At 35.5% G+C, this 14,223-nt stretch overlaps 1 protein-coding gene across 1 annotated transcript in view; it reads left to right on the top strand.

The window, feature by feature from the left end:
- Nucleotides 1-14,223, top strand: part of PDE10A (phosphodiesterase 10A) — a 345,368-nt gene that overhangs the window by 270,727 nt on the left and 60,418 nt on the right. The window contains exon 14 of the mRNA XM_028846990.2: nucleotides 13,983-14,125. Within this exon, the coding sequence (XP_028702823.2) occupies nucleotides 13,983-14,125 (143 nt within the window). The remainder of the gene's footprint in view (nucleotides 1-13,982; nucleotides 14,126-14,223) is intronic.

Here is a 14,223-nt window from a genome sequence, read left to right on the forward strand (position 1 = left end):
ACATGTATAATAAGTGTTAAAATTCATTTTGGATTGTGGTATTATGTATTATTAGTATATATGTGATCAAAACAACTTATAACATTTTGATAAACATCAAAAAATAAAAAACAAAAATATTGAAAAATTTTTTCTTTGATACCTGTGGCCTAAAACAACAATAGTTAATATACCTGTTCATGAATTTTTCTTGTTGTTAAATGAAACTAGATTTAGCATAATTTTTTATACTTTTTATTTTGAAATAATTTCAGACAAAAGCAAAAGTTGCAAAAGTAATATAAAGAGATCCCTTATACCTTTATCCATGTTCCCCAAATGTTAATATATTGGCCATTTTTGCTTTGACATACTTTCTTTGTCTCTCTTTCTCTCTTACATAGATACTGCCTTTCTCTGATGTCCATGAGAGTATGTTTCAGATATAGTGTCTCACAACTCCTAAATGGTTCAGTTTGTATTTTCTAAAAACAAGGACATTATCTTATTTTTCCACTGCCTAATGTAACATTGGTACTGTATTAGCTTGCTAGGGCTACTGTAATAAACGTCACAGACCAGGTGGCTTAAACAACAGGAAATTATTTTCTCACAGTTTTGGAGGCTGGAAGTCCAAGATCAAGGTGGGTTTCTCCTGAAGCCTCTTTCCTTGGTTTGCAGATGGCTGCCTTCTCACTGTGTCCTCACATGGTTGCTGTTGTCTCTGTGTAAATGCCTGTGTCCTAGACTTTTCCTATGAAGACACTAGTCGTATTAGATTAGGACCCACACTTTAAATCTCCTCTTACCTTAGTTACCTCTTTAAAGGCCCTATCTCTAAATACAGCTGCATTCTGAGGTGCTAGGGGTTAGGCTTTAATACATGAATTTTAGGGGGGCCACGATCTAACCCATCGCAAGTACTGTACTGTTATCTCATCTGCAGACCTCTTTAGTCTCCTTTCATCTGGAACGATTCCTTAGTATTGTCTCTCATGACCCGGGTATTTTTAAAGCGTATACACCTATTGTTTTTTAGGATATTCTTTACTTTGGATTTGTCTGGTGTTTCCTCATGATTATATAAGGTCATGTTTGTGACAATGAGTTCACGTACGGATGTGTCCTCAGTGCATCCTGTCAGCAGGCATGTGCTTCATCACTAAGCCTGTTAACCTTCTGCCCTTTGAAGGTCATGTCTGCAGGTTTCTCCACAGGACTCTCCCCCCACTTTCTCACTGACTTCTTCAGAAGCGAGTTTATACATAAATCTCTATGTCCATTCATTCTCTCTGTCTCTTTCTCTCTCTACGATACCTATTGATACCTCCAGTCTAATACCACAGAATGCCCTCTAGCCATCTTATTTTCATCTTAGGAACTTTCTTTGTGACAGTGAGAAATTTGGCTCTCAGATTCAGCATCAATCTTATTACAACTTGTCCCTCTTATTTTTTAAGGAAGCTGTAAGAATTGCTTCCATTAATAAAGTTTTATTATCACAATTTCTCTTAATTCTACCTGATGCCAAAAAGTACAGATTATTCTGACACCAAAAATTATTTTAATGAGCTATCAGTTGAGAATTTACTGAAGTTCACCTTTAATATTTTAGGAAAGTTTCAGAAACCTTTATTAGCCCTCATTAATACCAATATTTTATATTTTCCCTTTGTATCAACAGCAATTTGATAACAGGTCAGTTTCAAAATGGGATGCGGGAAAAAGTCATTTTTAGTAAGAATATGTGTGAAAGTTAAGAATATGTAAATTGATCATCTTAAAATTTATTCATTTTTCCATGTATCTCTTGAAATGTTGTGTACTTTCAAGAATACATAAATTAAGAAGTAGACTAGCAGATTCAAATGCTTTTCTAAGTCACTAATTGTGGTATCATAATACCTGGATTTAATTCATGATTAAACTGCACAGACAAAAACAAAAAACCTCTGAAAAGTTGTAAGTTAATAGTCATTTCGTTTTTACATTGATTATTTAAATTATATAGGGTAAAATTTTGGTAAAATGACTGGTATGAGTTGATATTGGAAATGATTATAATTTTTCTAAACACTTTGAACCCCATCACAGCAATGCTTTTCTCCGACGGTGACAAATAGTACATGCAGCAGCAGTTCCGCCAAGTAGTCACCCTCACTGGACTTAAGCTGGTTACCTTTTCTTTATGAGATGGAGTTTCACTCTTTGTCACCCAGGCTAGAGTGCAATTGCGTGATCTTGGCTCACTGCAACCCCCACCTCCCGGGTTTAAGCAATTCTCCTGCCTCAGGCTCCTGAGTAGCTGGGATTACAGGCATGCGTTACCATGCCCAGCTAATTTTTGTATTTTTAGTAGAGATGGGGTTTCACCACATTGGCCAGGCTATTGTTGAACTCCTGACCTCAGTTCATCCACCTGCCTCTGCCTCCCAAAGTGCTGGGATTACAGGCATGAGCCACCTTGCCCAGCCAAAGCTGGTTACCTTTAAGGTATACATTGAAAATATACGCAGTGTAGCTGCAAGCTCTCTGTGGAATTTATTACCATTTTTTAACTGCAGTATATTTTTCTCCTTACTAAAGCTTATAAAAATTATATTATTTTTGAAGTTTTTCCAACTCAGAAAGAATAAGAGATTTGAGTCCACAGCTTCCTGATGATTCCTTCTTCCCTCTTCTCCCTGGCCTTCCAGTCTGGTGAAGACTGGTGGTTGGGTTTATTAAAAACTTCGCTCCAGTTTGGAAAGACCAGTTCACGTGTCTTCTTTAAATTGATATTTTTTGCCTGTCAAAGAAAGCATCCATCTAAATAAAAAAAAAAAAAAAGAAAAGAGCTCCAAATTTATGCTAGTTTCAATAAGATAGCATCTGCTTTCTTTATAGTAGGATCCCTAGAACCTTACCCACTTGAAAAGGTTGATGCCACGAACTGCTACTAACAAAGAGACCCGAATTCTGGTCATCACTCTGGCACTGAGATGCCTGTGGTTGTTCTTTAGCAATTTTGCTTTGCTGTTTTGAGCATTTTTTCCCCCAAGCATCATATGAAAATTAGGAAAAGCACCTTGTTTTATGTGTTGTCCCAAACACTCAGTCACAGCTGCGGGTTCCCCACCTTTCCTGAATGTTCTACTTTCTAGAGAACATACATTAGTAATGATCAAGATCTTAAATATGAAGAATCTTTTTGTGCAGCATGAAGTTCTTTGTAATTGTTGACCGTTATTGTCATTTTAATTGTGTTGATCTCAGAGAATTCAAAGTATTTCTGCTCTTGAACAAATTATTATGTCCCTAACAGAAGCATGTTTTGTACATGAAAATTCTTATTTCTAATACTGAACATGATAATGTAACAGCGTATTTTATTGTGGCCTTGTTTGATTAAGAGCCTATCTAAGAAGCAGGGCGCATAGGCCATATTAACGCTTATTATGTCTTTATTTTTCTTTATTTCATCTTTAGAAATATTTGAATACGTTCCTTTTATTGAATAAAGGAGAATGTCTCTGATTGGCAACATCTCTCTTTCATTTATTGAGCTAACAATGTACTTGGAAGTACTATCAACAGAAAACATCTTTTAAATCCGAGTCAATTAATTGACTCATTTATACTGTGATTTTAAAGAAACCATTTAATATGCCTCAGAAAAGCTAACAGAACAGTAATATCAGTTCATCTTTTGCCTAGAAAAATAAATATTTTAAAACAGATTAGCTGTGTGCATTTTGGACAGAAAGACATTTTAACATGAAAGGGGCATGAATTTTGCTATTAAATTTGCTATTAAAATGTAGTTAGTTGGTTAAGGACAAATTTAATAAGTGGTTGAACCTTTATTCATTCCAGAATTCAACTACCAAGTATTGTGTATCTTTTTTATACCAGATGGTGGATATAAAGATGACTATGATAAGAACAACTCTTATTTTATATAAAGCTTTATTGTGTGACAGGCATTGTTCTAGACACTTTACATATGAAATCTCTTTTCATATGTTCTCACAACAATCCGATGAGTGTGGTTATTATTATCTCCATGTTTTATAAGAAAAAAAAGTGGATATATAAAGTTTAAATAACTTCCCCAAGGGCACATATCTAGTATGTGCTAGAGCCAGGGTATGAATGATTGCAGACTGGTCCCAGTGCTCGCTACGTGTACTGCCTTCTCTCTGACATTGTTCTTCCCTAAGGTCCTAAGGTTGCTTACAGGGAAGACAATTATTAAGAAGTGTTTTTACATTTTATATATAAAGTATGGACTGGGGTGCATTAGGGTTCTCCAGAGAAACAGAACCAACAGGATACATATATAAATGAATAGATACATGAGAGAGGACTTAGGAAGGAAATTGGTTCATATGATTATGGAAGCTAAAAAGTCCCCCAGTAGGCCATATGCAAGCTGGAGAACCAGGAAAGTCAGTTGTACAGCTCAGTCCAAGTCTGAAAGCCTCACAACCAGGGAAGCCGATAGTGAAACCCTGAGTCAGAGGCCAAAGGCTTGAGAAGCTGGGGTGCACCTGGTGCAAGTTAAACTCCAAAGACCAGAGATCTGGGAGATCTGATGTTCCAGAACAGGGTAGGTGTCCCAGCTTTAGAACAGAAAGAGACTTTGCCTGCCCTTTGCCTTTCTGCTCTGTCTGGGTCCTCAGCCAGTTGCCTGGTGCCCTACCGCATTGGGTAAGGGCAGATCTTCCCTACTCAGTGCCCTGATTCCAGTGCCAGTCTCCCAGAAACACCCTCACTGAAACACCCAGAAATCATGATCTACCTGCTGTCCGAGCATCCTCTAACCCAGTCAAGTTGATGCTTAGAATTAACCATCACAGAAGGTAAGGTTAATTTTGTTAGAAATGAGGGGGAAAAGTTCAGAAAAAAAAAATTTCATAAAGTAATATAGATGGTAGAGCAAAGATAGGGTTAATAAAAGAGTTTGGAATCGATTCACAGAAAGTTTAACACTTGGGACATACTTCAAAGGAGAATTATGTAAATTAAATATGCAATTATAGATGATGAACTGAAGGTTGCCTTAAGAGTATTGTATACTCCCAACAAAAGTTTTCCAAGAAAAATCAAAAATACATCTTATACCAATGCATCGAGTCACAAAGTTATCTCCTAAAATTCAACTATCTCCTGTTAGTAGTGTCATGATCACACACAGAAACACACACACACACACACACACACACACATCCTTTTCCCTCATCTTGAATGTGAATACACTTAGATACTAATGAATAACAATTCTTAAACTGAATTTTTGGGGTTACATGAAAAGAAAAGTTTAATGCTTCTCCAAGTCTGCAAGTTTATAGATAACTAATTTCAGCTGAGTTCAGTCTTTTTTTTTTTCTTCTTTTGGTTATAAGGCTATAAATTCATTAAAATTTGATTTGCTTCATTTATTTACCGGAAAATAGTAAGGAAGACCTTTAGTGTCTGCCCTAAGATGGAACTTGTCAACTTACAGAGGAGAGAAGTCAGCATTCCTGCATTAGGACACCAGTTGTTTTCCGTATACGGGGGTGCTTCCATATACAGGGGTGCATTTGGGCACATGGCTGGAGAGTCATTTTTCCAATGCCCCTACTTTCTCCTGAATTCAGCTGTCTCTTATTTCACAGGAACATAACACACACAAACATTTTTTTAAAAATTTGTTCCCAGTGGTTTCAAATCCACGGAAACACATGAGAGAAAACCGTTGTCACCTTTGCAGTCCTCAGCATGAAAGAATTCTCTCGGTGCCATAGACAGCAGGTGCTTGGGCCTGTCTTTTAGAAAGGGTTTTAAATACTTCCACCCACGATTAGGTCAAAGATAAAACTCTACTGAGAAAGAAACAGAAAGAAATCTTTGTGGTTTTTGTTTTGTTTTGTTTTGGTTTTGCATTTTGGGGCTGTGGTTTCCATAAACTAGAATAGTTGTACAACCATAGTAAGTCACATACCAAATGCCGTATTTTTGCAACAGTGTATTTTAAATCTCACATTAAGTGTTTTTCATTAGCTCAGTTCGTAGAGGGTACTAATATCTATTGATCTTTCCATTCTTAGATTTTTTTTCATGTCATCGTTTACTTGTTTACCTACTCAAATTTCTCTCAGATTATCTCCCTTGTGGGAGACCCTTATGCTCAGATATATGTAATGTGTTCCATGTGCCCCAGGCTTTCAGTGATCTGGGTCCAGGTTTTTGTTTCTGTTAAGTTTTTAGCTTGAAATTCCTGCAATATGTTAGTATAAATTCGGAAACTACAACTACATATGGTTCAGGCTTGATTTCCATATTCTCAATGGATGGAGACTATTTCTTTTCTACCCATAGCCCCAAGTAGAGACAAGGCTTCTTTTTTTCTTACGGAGTTCTCAGTTCAACTCCTCTCCTCTTGCAGCCACAGGCAAGTCTCATCCTGCATGGACCTTCCCTTCACATCCCGGAGCCTCAAGCCACACCCTCTGATGGGTCTGTTATTTCTTTAGTCTGCTGCAGCACTGCCCTGTGCTATAAAATAAACAGCACAGCATTTCCTTTTTATTGATTAATCATAGTTGTACATATTTTGGGAGTAAGTAGAATAATTTGATACCTGTAACTGCGTTAATCATATCAACATGACTGAAGTATCTGACACCTCAGATATTTATATTTTCTTTGTTTTGGAACCATTATGAATCTTCTAGCTATTTTGAAAGACACAATAAATTATTATGAACTGTAATTTTCCTAGTGTACTATCAAACAGTAGAACTTCCTCCTTTTATCCAACTGTGCTTTTGTACCCCTTAACCAACATTATGCACAATGGAACATTATTTAGCCATAAAAAGGAATGAAATCGTGTAACTTGCAGCAGCATGCATGAAACTGAAGGTCATAGGTTAAATAAAATTATCCAGGCACAAAAAGGCAAATATCACATGTCTGACTCACTTGTGGGAGCTGAAAAAGTGGATCTCATGGCAGTGTAGAGTAGAAGGGTGGTTACAGGTGTCTTATTCAGTATTCCCCATATGTATGTGGAGTATGTGTTTGATTTTAGGACTTGCTTTGAGAGTCAATTTAATTTGACTAATGATATCATTTAATGCTATTGACAAATATATAGAAAATAGTTTGATAAGTATTTTGTCAATTTGATTTTAAATGTAAATTAAATAGGGGGAAAGAGTACACAATTTATAACAGTAGGACAATTATTATGTCTCAAACGTTCCCAAAGTTAAACTACTTGAATCTTAAAGAATACCAGGTGGTGTGCAGTAAATGTTTAACAGCAACCTCTCTAAAAACAGAATGGTCCTGATTTGTGTGTCTCCCGGTGTCTCTGGTGTACATTCCCCCAGTATGGACAATTTCAAGCTACCCATGGGCCATAATGAATGCAGAGCTGGGAAGAAATGTGCATAATTGGCTCTTGCAAGCCAGTTCAGTGCGCCCCTGCCACATAGAAAAGTAGACTCTCTTCTTGATTATCACCAAAATCAAACAAAAGAGCCAAATTGCATGGCAACACAGTGCTGATATCCGTCTAAGATAAGGTTGCTGACAGCACTGAGAGCTTCACAGTCAGTGGCCAGTGCTTGTTCTTAGCCTTTCCCCGTGTTATTCCATTGAACCTTACATTCTTGGCTAAGTACTATAGTGTCTTTAGTCTACAGATGAGATCCTGGGAAACAGAGAATTAATTGATTTGCTTAAATGTATACAATTTGTAAATGATGGACAAGAGATTTGTTCCAAGTAGATGATTCCAGAGTTTAGATTTCTAAGAGTTGCCTGACCCTAAAGTGACTCTAGGTTTACTATGAACGTTAATTACAAATATTAGGGTGTCTCATGGACACAGTCATTTCTAAGTGTAATGAGGGTTATTGTGTAAATAGGCCCCAAGAAAAACCTTCTAAATAATCACTAATTAAACATTTTTGTATGCCAGTTGAGTAGGAATGCCATTTTATAAAATGTGATTGGGTGTATTTTTAACGTATGGTAGACATGCTCTTACAGTCCTCTTTCCAGGTTTTTATCATTTTGTTTTTTGAGCACATACACCTTTTCAATATCCTTGTGCCTAAGACTGATAGGCCATCAAAATATATTTCAGTTTTAGACAAATAGCAGTTCTTTCTGCTAGAATTCTCTTCTACTTGGACAGTGACTGCAAGATTATTTACGCAGTGTTATAGGCAAATAATTTATAGAAAATGCACTGAAAAAGACAACATCGTTTCCTACCTTCATCAGCAACTTGCATGAATATGATAAAATCATCTACTAATAATCCTAGATTTTGTTATTTTCTACTATTCGTATTAAAGGTCATTTAGCAAATGGGAAGTAAATATAAAATTTTCTAAAACTAATTATTTCATGCTGTTATTTTAATTAATTTTATCTTGTAATTAGTGTTATTTACCTACACTGATTACAAATATAAAAAATAAAAGACTAAAAATTTAAAGTTTTATGTATTTTCAGTATATTGATATGAAAAACTGTAAGAATAATAGAAATACAATTTATTCTAATTTTAGGTCATAAACATACAAAATGGCAATAAAAGGAGTAACTATCTTATAGGAGTTTTGTGAGACCTACATGAAATAATGCGTATAAAACACTTAGCATACTGCCTGCGTAAATACTCAATAGGATTAATGACTATAGTAGCAGTTACTTTACTGCCTAGTATAGTTATTCTTACTAACAGCTTTACCATAGAATTGCACTGAATTACAGGTAATATCAATTTACAGTAAATACTGAGTAAATCCTGTGGATTGTTCACTTTCCTACCAGAATCTCTAAATCTCTATCTAATATCTCTAAAGTGGAAAGCAAGTGACATTCCATTAAGGTATATGAGGAAAATGTGAAAACTTGGGTCTTGATATGTTTTTGGGTAAATGATATTAAAGAAATTTTTCCTGATTATTAATACATGGACGGAGCTTTCAGAAAGTTCATGCACTAGAAGGTCATGGCTTGTCCGGGAAGCAGAGTCTCCTCTCACAGGGTGGGCCTTGTGCAGCTTCCTAGCTGTCACAAGGTGACAGCAGTGTCCAGCCTACGCTTCTAAACCTATCTACGCTCTTTCTCGACTCTACTAAGGAGGATTATTTTATCACCTGGAAAAAAAATCACAGTTATGAATATGATTTCAAAATATTCATGCATTTTCGTTTGTGCTACCCACAGATTTGCTGTTTGCAGCAAAATACTTGGTACAGTTGTTCAATTAATAAATTAGATACACATGCTTCTTTCACAAAAAGACAAAGACTCCAAATTTGCTAACAACTTCTAATGACAAATGAAAGTATTTAGAAGATATATTCAGAGGAATAACATTTAATCTGAACCCTCAAGTTGCCAGTGACATTAACACTGCATGAGAAAATAATTGCTTTCCAAAGAAATTCACGCTATGAAGAGAGCACTTTGAAAACAGATCTTTGGCAGTATTTTCACTATCATGTGACTTTGTTGCTGAAATTTATATGTCATGTGCACAAATTGTGACATCTATACCCTTAAAAAGAGCAGAAACTTTTAAAATAGTTTCACTGAGGTTTATTGATACACAGTAATGTGCAGATGTTTAAATATACATACACACACCCCCATGAAACCATCAATATAGTCAAGATAATAAATATAGCCTTGACCTACAGAAGTTTCTGTGGGCCCCTTAGTAATCCCTTCCTTTTGACCCTCCCCATCTTCAGGTGACCATTGTTTTGCTTTCTGTCACTATAAATTACTTTGCATTTTCTAGAATTATTTTGTATAAAGGGAATCATATAATCTGTATTATTTGGCTTTTTTCACTTAACATCATTTTGTGATTCATCGGTGGTGGTGTGTACGTAAATAGTTAATTACTTTTTATTACTTAGTAGTTTATTGTATGGACACACCACAACTAATTTATTTACTTGTTGATAGATACTTGAGTGATTTCCAGTTTTTGGCTATTACACTAAAGCTGCAGGAAACAGTTGGTCTGTGTACAAGCCTTTAAGTGACCGCAGATTTCGTTTCTCTTGGGTAACGATTTATATGTGCAGTGGTGGGTAACCTGGGAGAGGTCTGTAACTGTTTAAGAGACTGCCAAACTGTTTATGAAAGTGATTGTACTCTTACATTCCCCAAATCATGGTATGTGTTCCAGTTCTTTCACATTTGTCATCTGTACACCATCTTTGGTGAAGTGTCTTCTCAAATCTTTTGTCCATCTTTTGTTGTGGTTGTTTGTTTTCTGACTGATTTTTAGTAGCTCTTGATATATTCTGGATACAAGTCATTTTCATTTATCACATAGATTATTTGTCAATATTTGCTTCCAGTCTTTGGCTTGTCTTTTCATTCTCTTAACAGTTTCTTTCTAAGAGCAAAAGTTTTAAACTCTGAAGAAGTCCAGTTGATAATTCAGCCTTTCGTTATGATGTTTAACATTGTATTGAAGAAATACTTGCCTAACCTAAGGTCATTAAGACATTTCTCCTCTTTTTTTTTTCTAGAAGTTTTATAGTTTTAGGTTCTATAGTTAAGTCTATATTCATTTTGAGTAAATATTTGTATATGATACAAGGTAAGGGTCAAAGTTTTTATTTATTTATTTATTGCTTTTGGATATTTGGTTGTTGCAGCACCACTTGCTGAATCAACCAACTATCCTTTCCTTATGGCCTCACCTTTGCAGGTTGCTGAAAATCACCTGGCCGTGTGTGTGGTCCTATTTCTGTGTTTAGTTCCACTGATCTGTTTGTGCCCCTTGATGCCAGAACCACACTGCTTTAGTTACTATAACTTTATAATAAGAATTGGATTTAGGCAATATAATTTCCTCACCTTCATTCTTTGTTTTCAGAGTTATTTTGGCTAATCTCGGTCCTTTGAATTTCCATATGAATTATAGAAGCGGCTTTTAATTTCCTACAGAAAAGTCTACTGGGATTTTGATTGGATTGATATATGAGTAGTTCAGTTCAAAGGGTGGTGTGAAATCTCTAGCTCTGATTGTGGATTTATCTATTTGTCTATTTTATTTGCAGTTCTATCATTGTTTGCTTCATATATACCAAAACTGTCTTATTAGGTGTGTCGTACTTAGGGTTGTTACGTCCTTGTGATGACCTGACCCTTTTGTTATTTGAAATGATTTTCTTTATTCCTAGTAATAGTCTTTGTTCTGAACTCTACCTTGCCTGTTATTATTAATAAAGTCATTGTAACTTTCTTTTGACTGGTATTAAATAGTATATCTTTTCCATCATTTTAATTTTACTCTATGTCTTTATAGTTCAAGTAAAATTCTTGTCAGCAGTATATAGTTGGCCCATACTTTTTTATTCAATCTGACAGTCTTTGATTTCTAATTATGATGTGTAGACCATTCAGATTTTATGTTTGGTGTAAATCCACCATCTTGCTATTTGTTTTCTATGTGTTTTATCTGTTCTTTATTCCCCCTTTTTTTCTCTCTACCTTTAAAATTGAATTTTTAATGATTTTGTTTTACGAAGCAGGTTTTAACTGATACAAATCTCCACAAAGAGTTTTCATTGATTTTGAATGCTTTTTGATAATATATAAAAACGTAGCTGATTAGTTTGCAGGGTCAACTGATTGACATCAAGAAAAATGGAAATGTGTTTGAATTTCAACCAAACATATTAGTAGTTAGGAAACAAAAATATAAGTGTAATGTTTAAAAACAGCCAATACAACCTTTTTTTTTTTTTTTTTTTTTTTTTTGGAGAGAGAGAATCTCGCTCTATCGCCCAGGCTGAAGTGTAGTAGTGCAATCTCAGCTCACTGCAACCTCCACCTCTTGCCTTCCTGGTTCAAATGATTCTCGTGCCTCAACCTCCCAAGTAGCTAGGATTATAGGTGTGTGCCACCGTACCTGGCTAATTTTTTTGTGTTTGTAGTAGAGACAGGGTTTCGCCATGTTGGCCAGGCTAGTCTTGCTGCCTGCCTCTGCCTCCCGAAGTGCTGGGATTACAGGCGTTAGCCACAGCCAATACAGCCTTTATTCCATTTGGATCGACATACTTCTTAAGGAATACCTTTCTTAAATAGTATAACTGAAAATCTAAATACCGAAATAAATTAAACTGAACCATCCCTTAAATCATTATCTCCAAAAGTATTACAGAAAGCATTTGATGATTAATAACATTTAAATATAGTACTTTCATTTAAAAATAACTAATTTTTTAGTAAGAACAAAGACTTACTTAGTAGGTAAAATATTTAAAAATATAGCCACTTAATTTTAATGTTTTTAGTTTCTATTTATAATATAAATAATACATGAGTACAGTTTGTGTGCATGTAATTACTGTGTATTCATTCATTGGGTTTGCATTGCCACCATTTGTTTACTGATAGAGTTTTCACAATCAAACATTTTAGTAACCTCTAGACCGAGAGGACTTTGAGATCGCCAAGAAGGAAGCTAAATATTTTTAAATGATGAAATAAAGAAAATATCTTCACTCTTGACCCATTTAGCTTCATTCTTTTTTTTTTTTTTTTCTTTTGAGACAGAGTTACACTGTTGTTACCCAGGCAAGAGTGCAGTGGCGCCATCTTGGCTCACTGCAGTCTCCACCTCCCAGGTTCAAGCGATTCTCCTGTCTCAGCCTCCCAAATAGCTGAGATACAGGTGTGCACCCAGCTGATTTTTGTATTTTTAGTAGAGACAGGGTTTTGCCATGTTGGCCAGGCTGGTCTTGAACTCCTGACCTCAGATGATTCACCCACCTGGGCCTCCAAAAGTGCTGGGATTACAGGGGTGAGTGACCTTGCCCAGCTTTCATTTGTATTTTTATGTAGACTGGATAGTCTGACCTACAGATGGTGAGCTAGCCTGTAGAAAATGTTACTTTAAAAATGCAAAATGTTACAAAAGCTACTCTACCTTCTCACCACGTTTTCAGTATTAATTTGCTTCAGACAGTTCCTAATTAATCTCATCTATTTAATCATTCACAAGAGTAAATATTGACCCATTCCTTTGGCTCCACTGCATGTTTTTATTTTATCTCACATATTAATTTATAATTATTTGTAAAACATTTGCAAACAGATACAGATACACAAGATTTCAACTTAATAGGATGGCAAAATGTACCTATCCATTTTCAATGTAATCACCAATTTATATACCTACTTTATGGACACAGTCTATGACTGACAAATGCAAACCTGTGTTACTCATGTGAGTTCATTGCTGGAACACCAATAACACCCCAAATTCAGTCCTGTTAAGAATAGTAAAAGCATACAGTCAAGACTAAAAACCAGAGAAGGAAATGTTGTGATAAAACCCTCCCAAGGAAGTTGAATTTGATGCACAGGTGAAATGTAGTAATTAAAGTTTTTGTTGTAATAGATTGAGAAGTACCTTAGATCTTATTGTGATCTTTAAAAATACTAATATTCATTTTCTGATAATAAAATGGATGTGTTTAATTTTTATTATTTAAAAATACAGAAATACAGAGCATTTTAAAGAAGACAAATGCCAAGCAACCTCATTACCAAGAGATGTCTGAGGAAAACTTTTAAAGCAGAGATACCATCTTTTTAAATTTATTTTATTTATTTATTTATTATTTTTTTTGAGACGGAGTCTTGCTGTGTCACCCAGGCTGGAGTGCAATGGCCAGATCTCGGCTCACTGCAAGCTCCGCCTCCCGGGTTCACGCCATTCTCCTGCCTCAGCCTCCCGAGTAGCTGGGACTACAGGCACCCGCCACCCCGCCCGGCTAGTTTTTAAAAAAAAAAAATTCTTTTGAATCTGCAAAGTCATGTGTGCACATCCCTGTGCATATGGAAATATGGATAATAATAAATCTACTTTGGTTTTAATTCTAGTTCTGATTAATAGCAAATTCTGAACTTCAGTGACAAAACATTTTAAATATTATTTTAATTTTGGGTTTTTTTTTTTTGGATTTGCCTTCCAGATGTATCATAGAATTCGCCACTCAGAGTGCATTTACCGGGTAACAATGGAAAAGCTGTCCTACCATAGCATTTGTACTGCAGAAGAGTGGCAAGGCCTCATGCGATTTACCCTTCCTGTGCGTCTCTGCAAAGAAATTGAATTGTAAGTATGTTGCTTTGTCAGTTTCTTCAGGAACGATTTTTAATTGAATTGAACTTAAAGTGAGACAGATTATAGAATTAGAGTCACAATTATTATAC

This window comes from Macaca mulatta, chromosome 4 (genome assembly GCF_049350105.2).
Source record: "Macaca mulatta isolate MMU2019108-1 chromosome 4, T2T-MMU8v2.0, whole genome shotgun sequence".
Lineage (NCBI taxonomy): Eukaryota > Metazoa > Chordata > Mammalia > Primates > Cercopithecidae > Macaca > Macaca mulatta.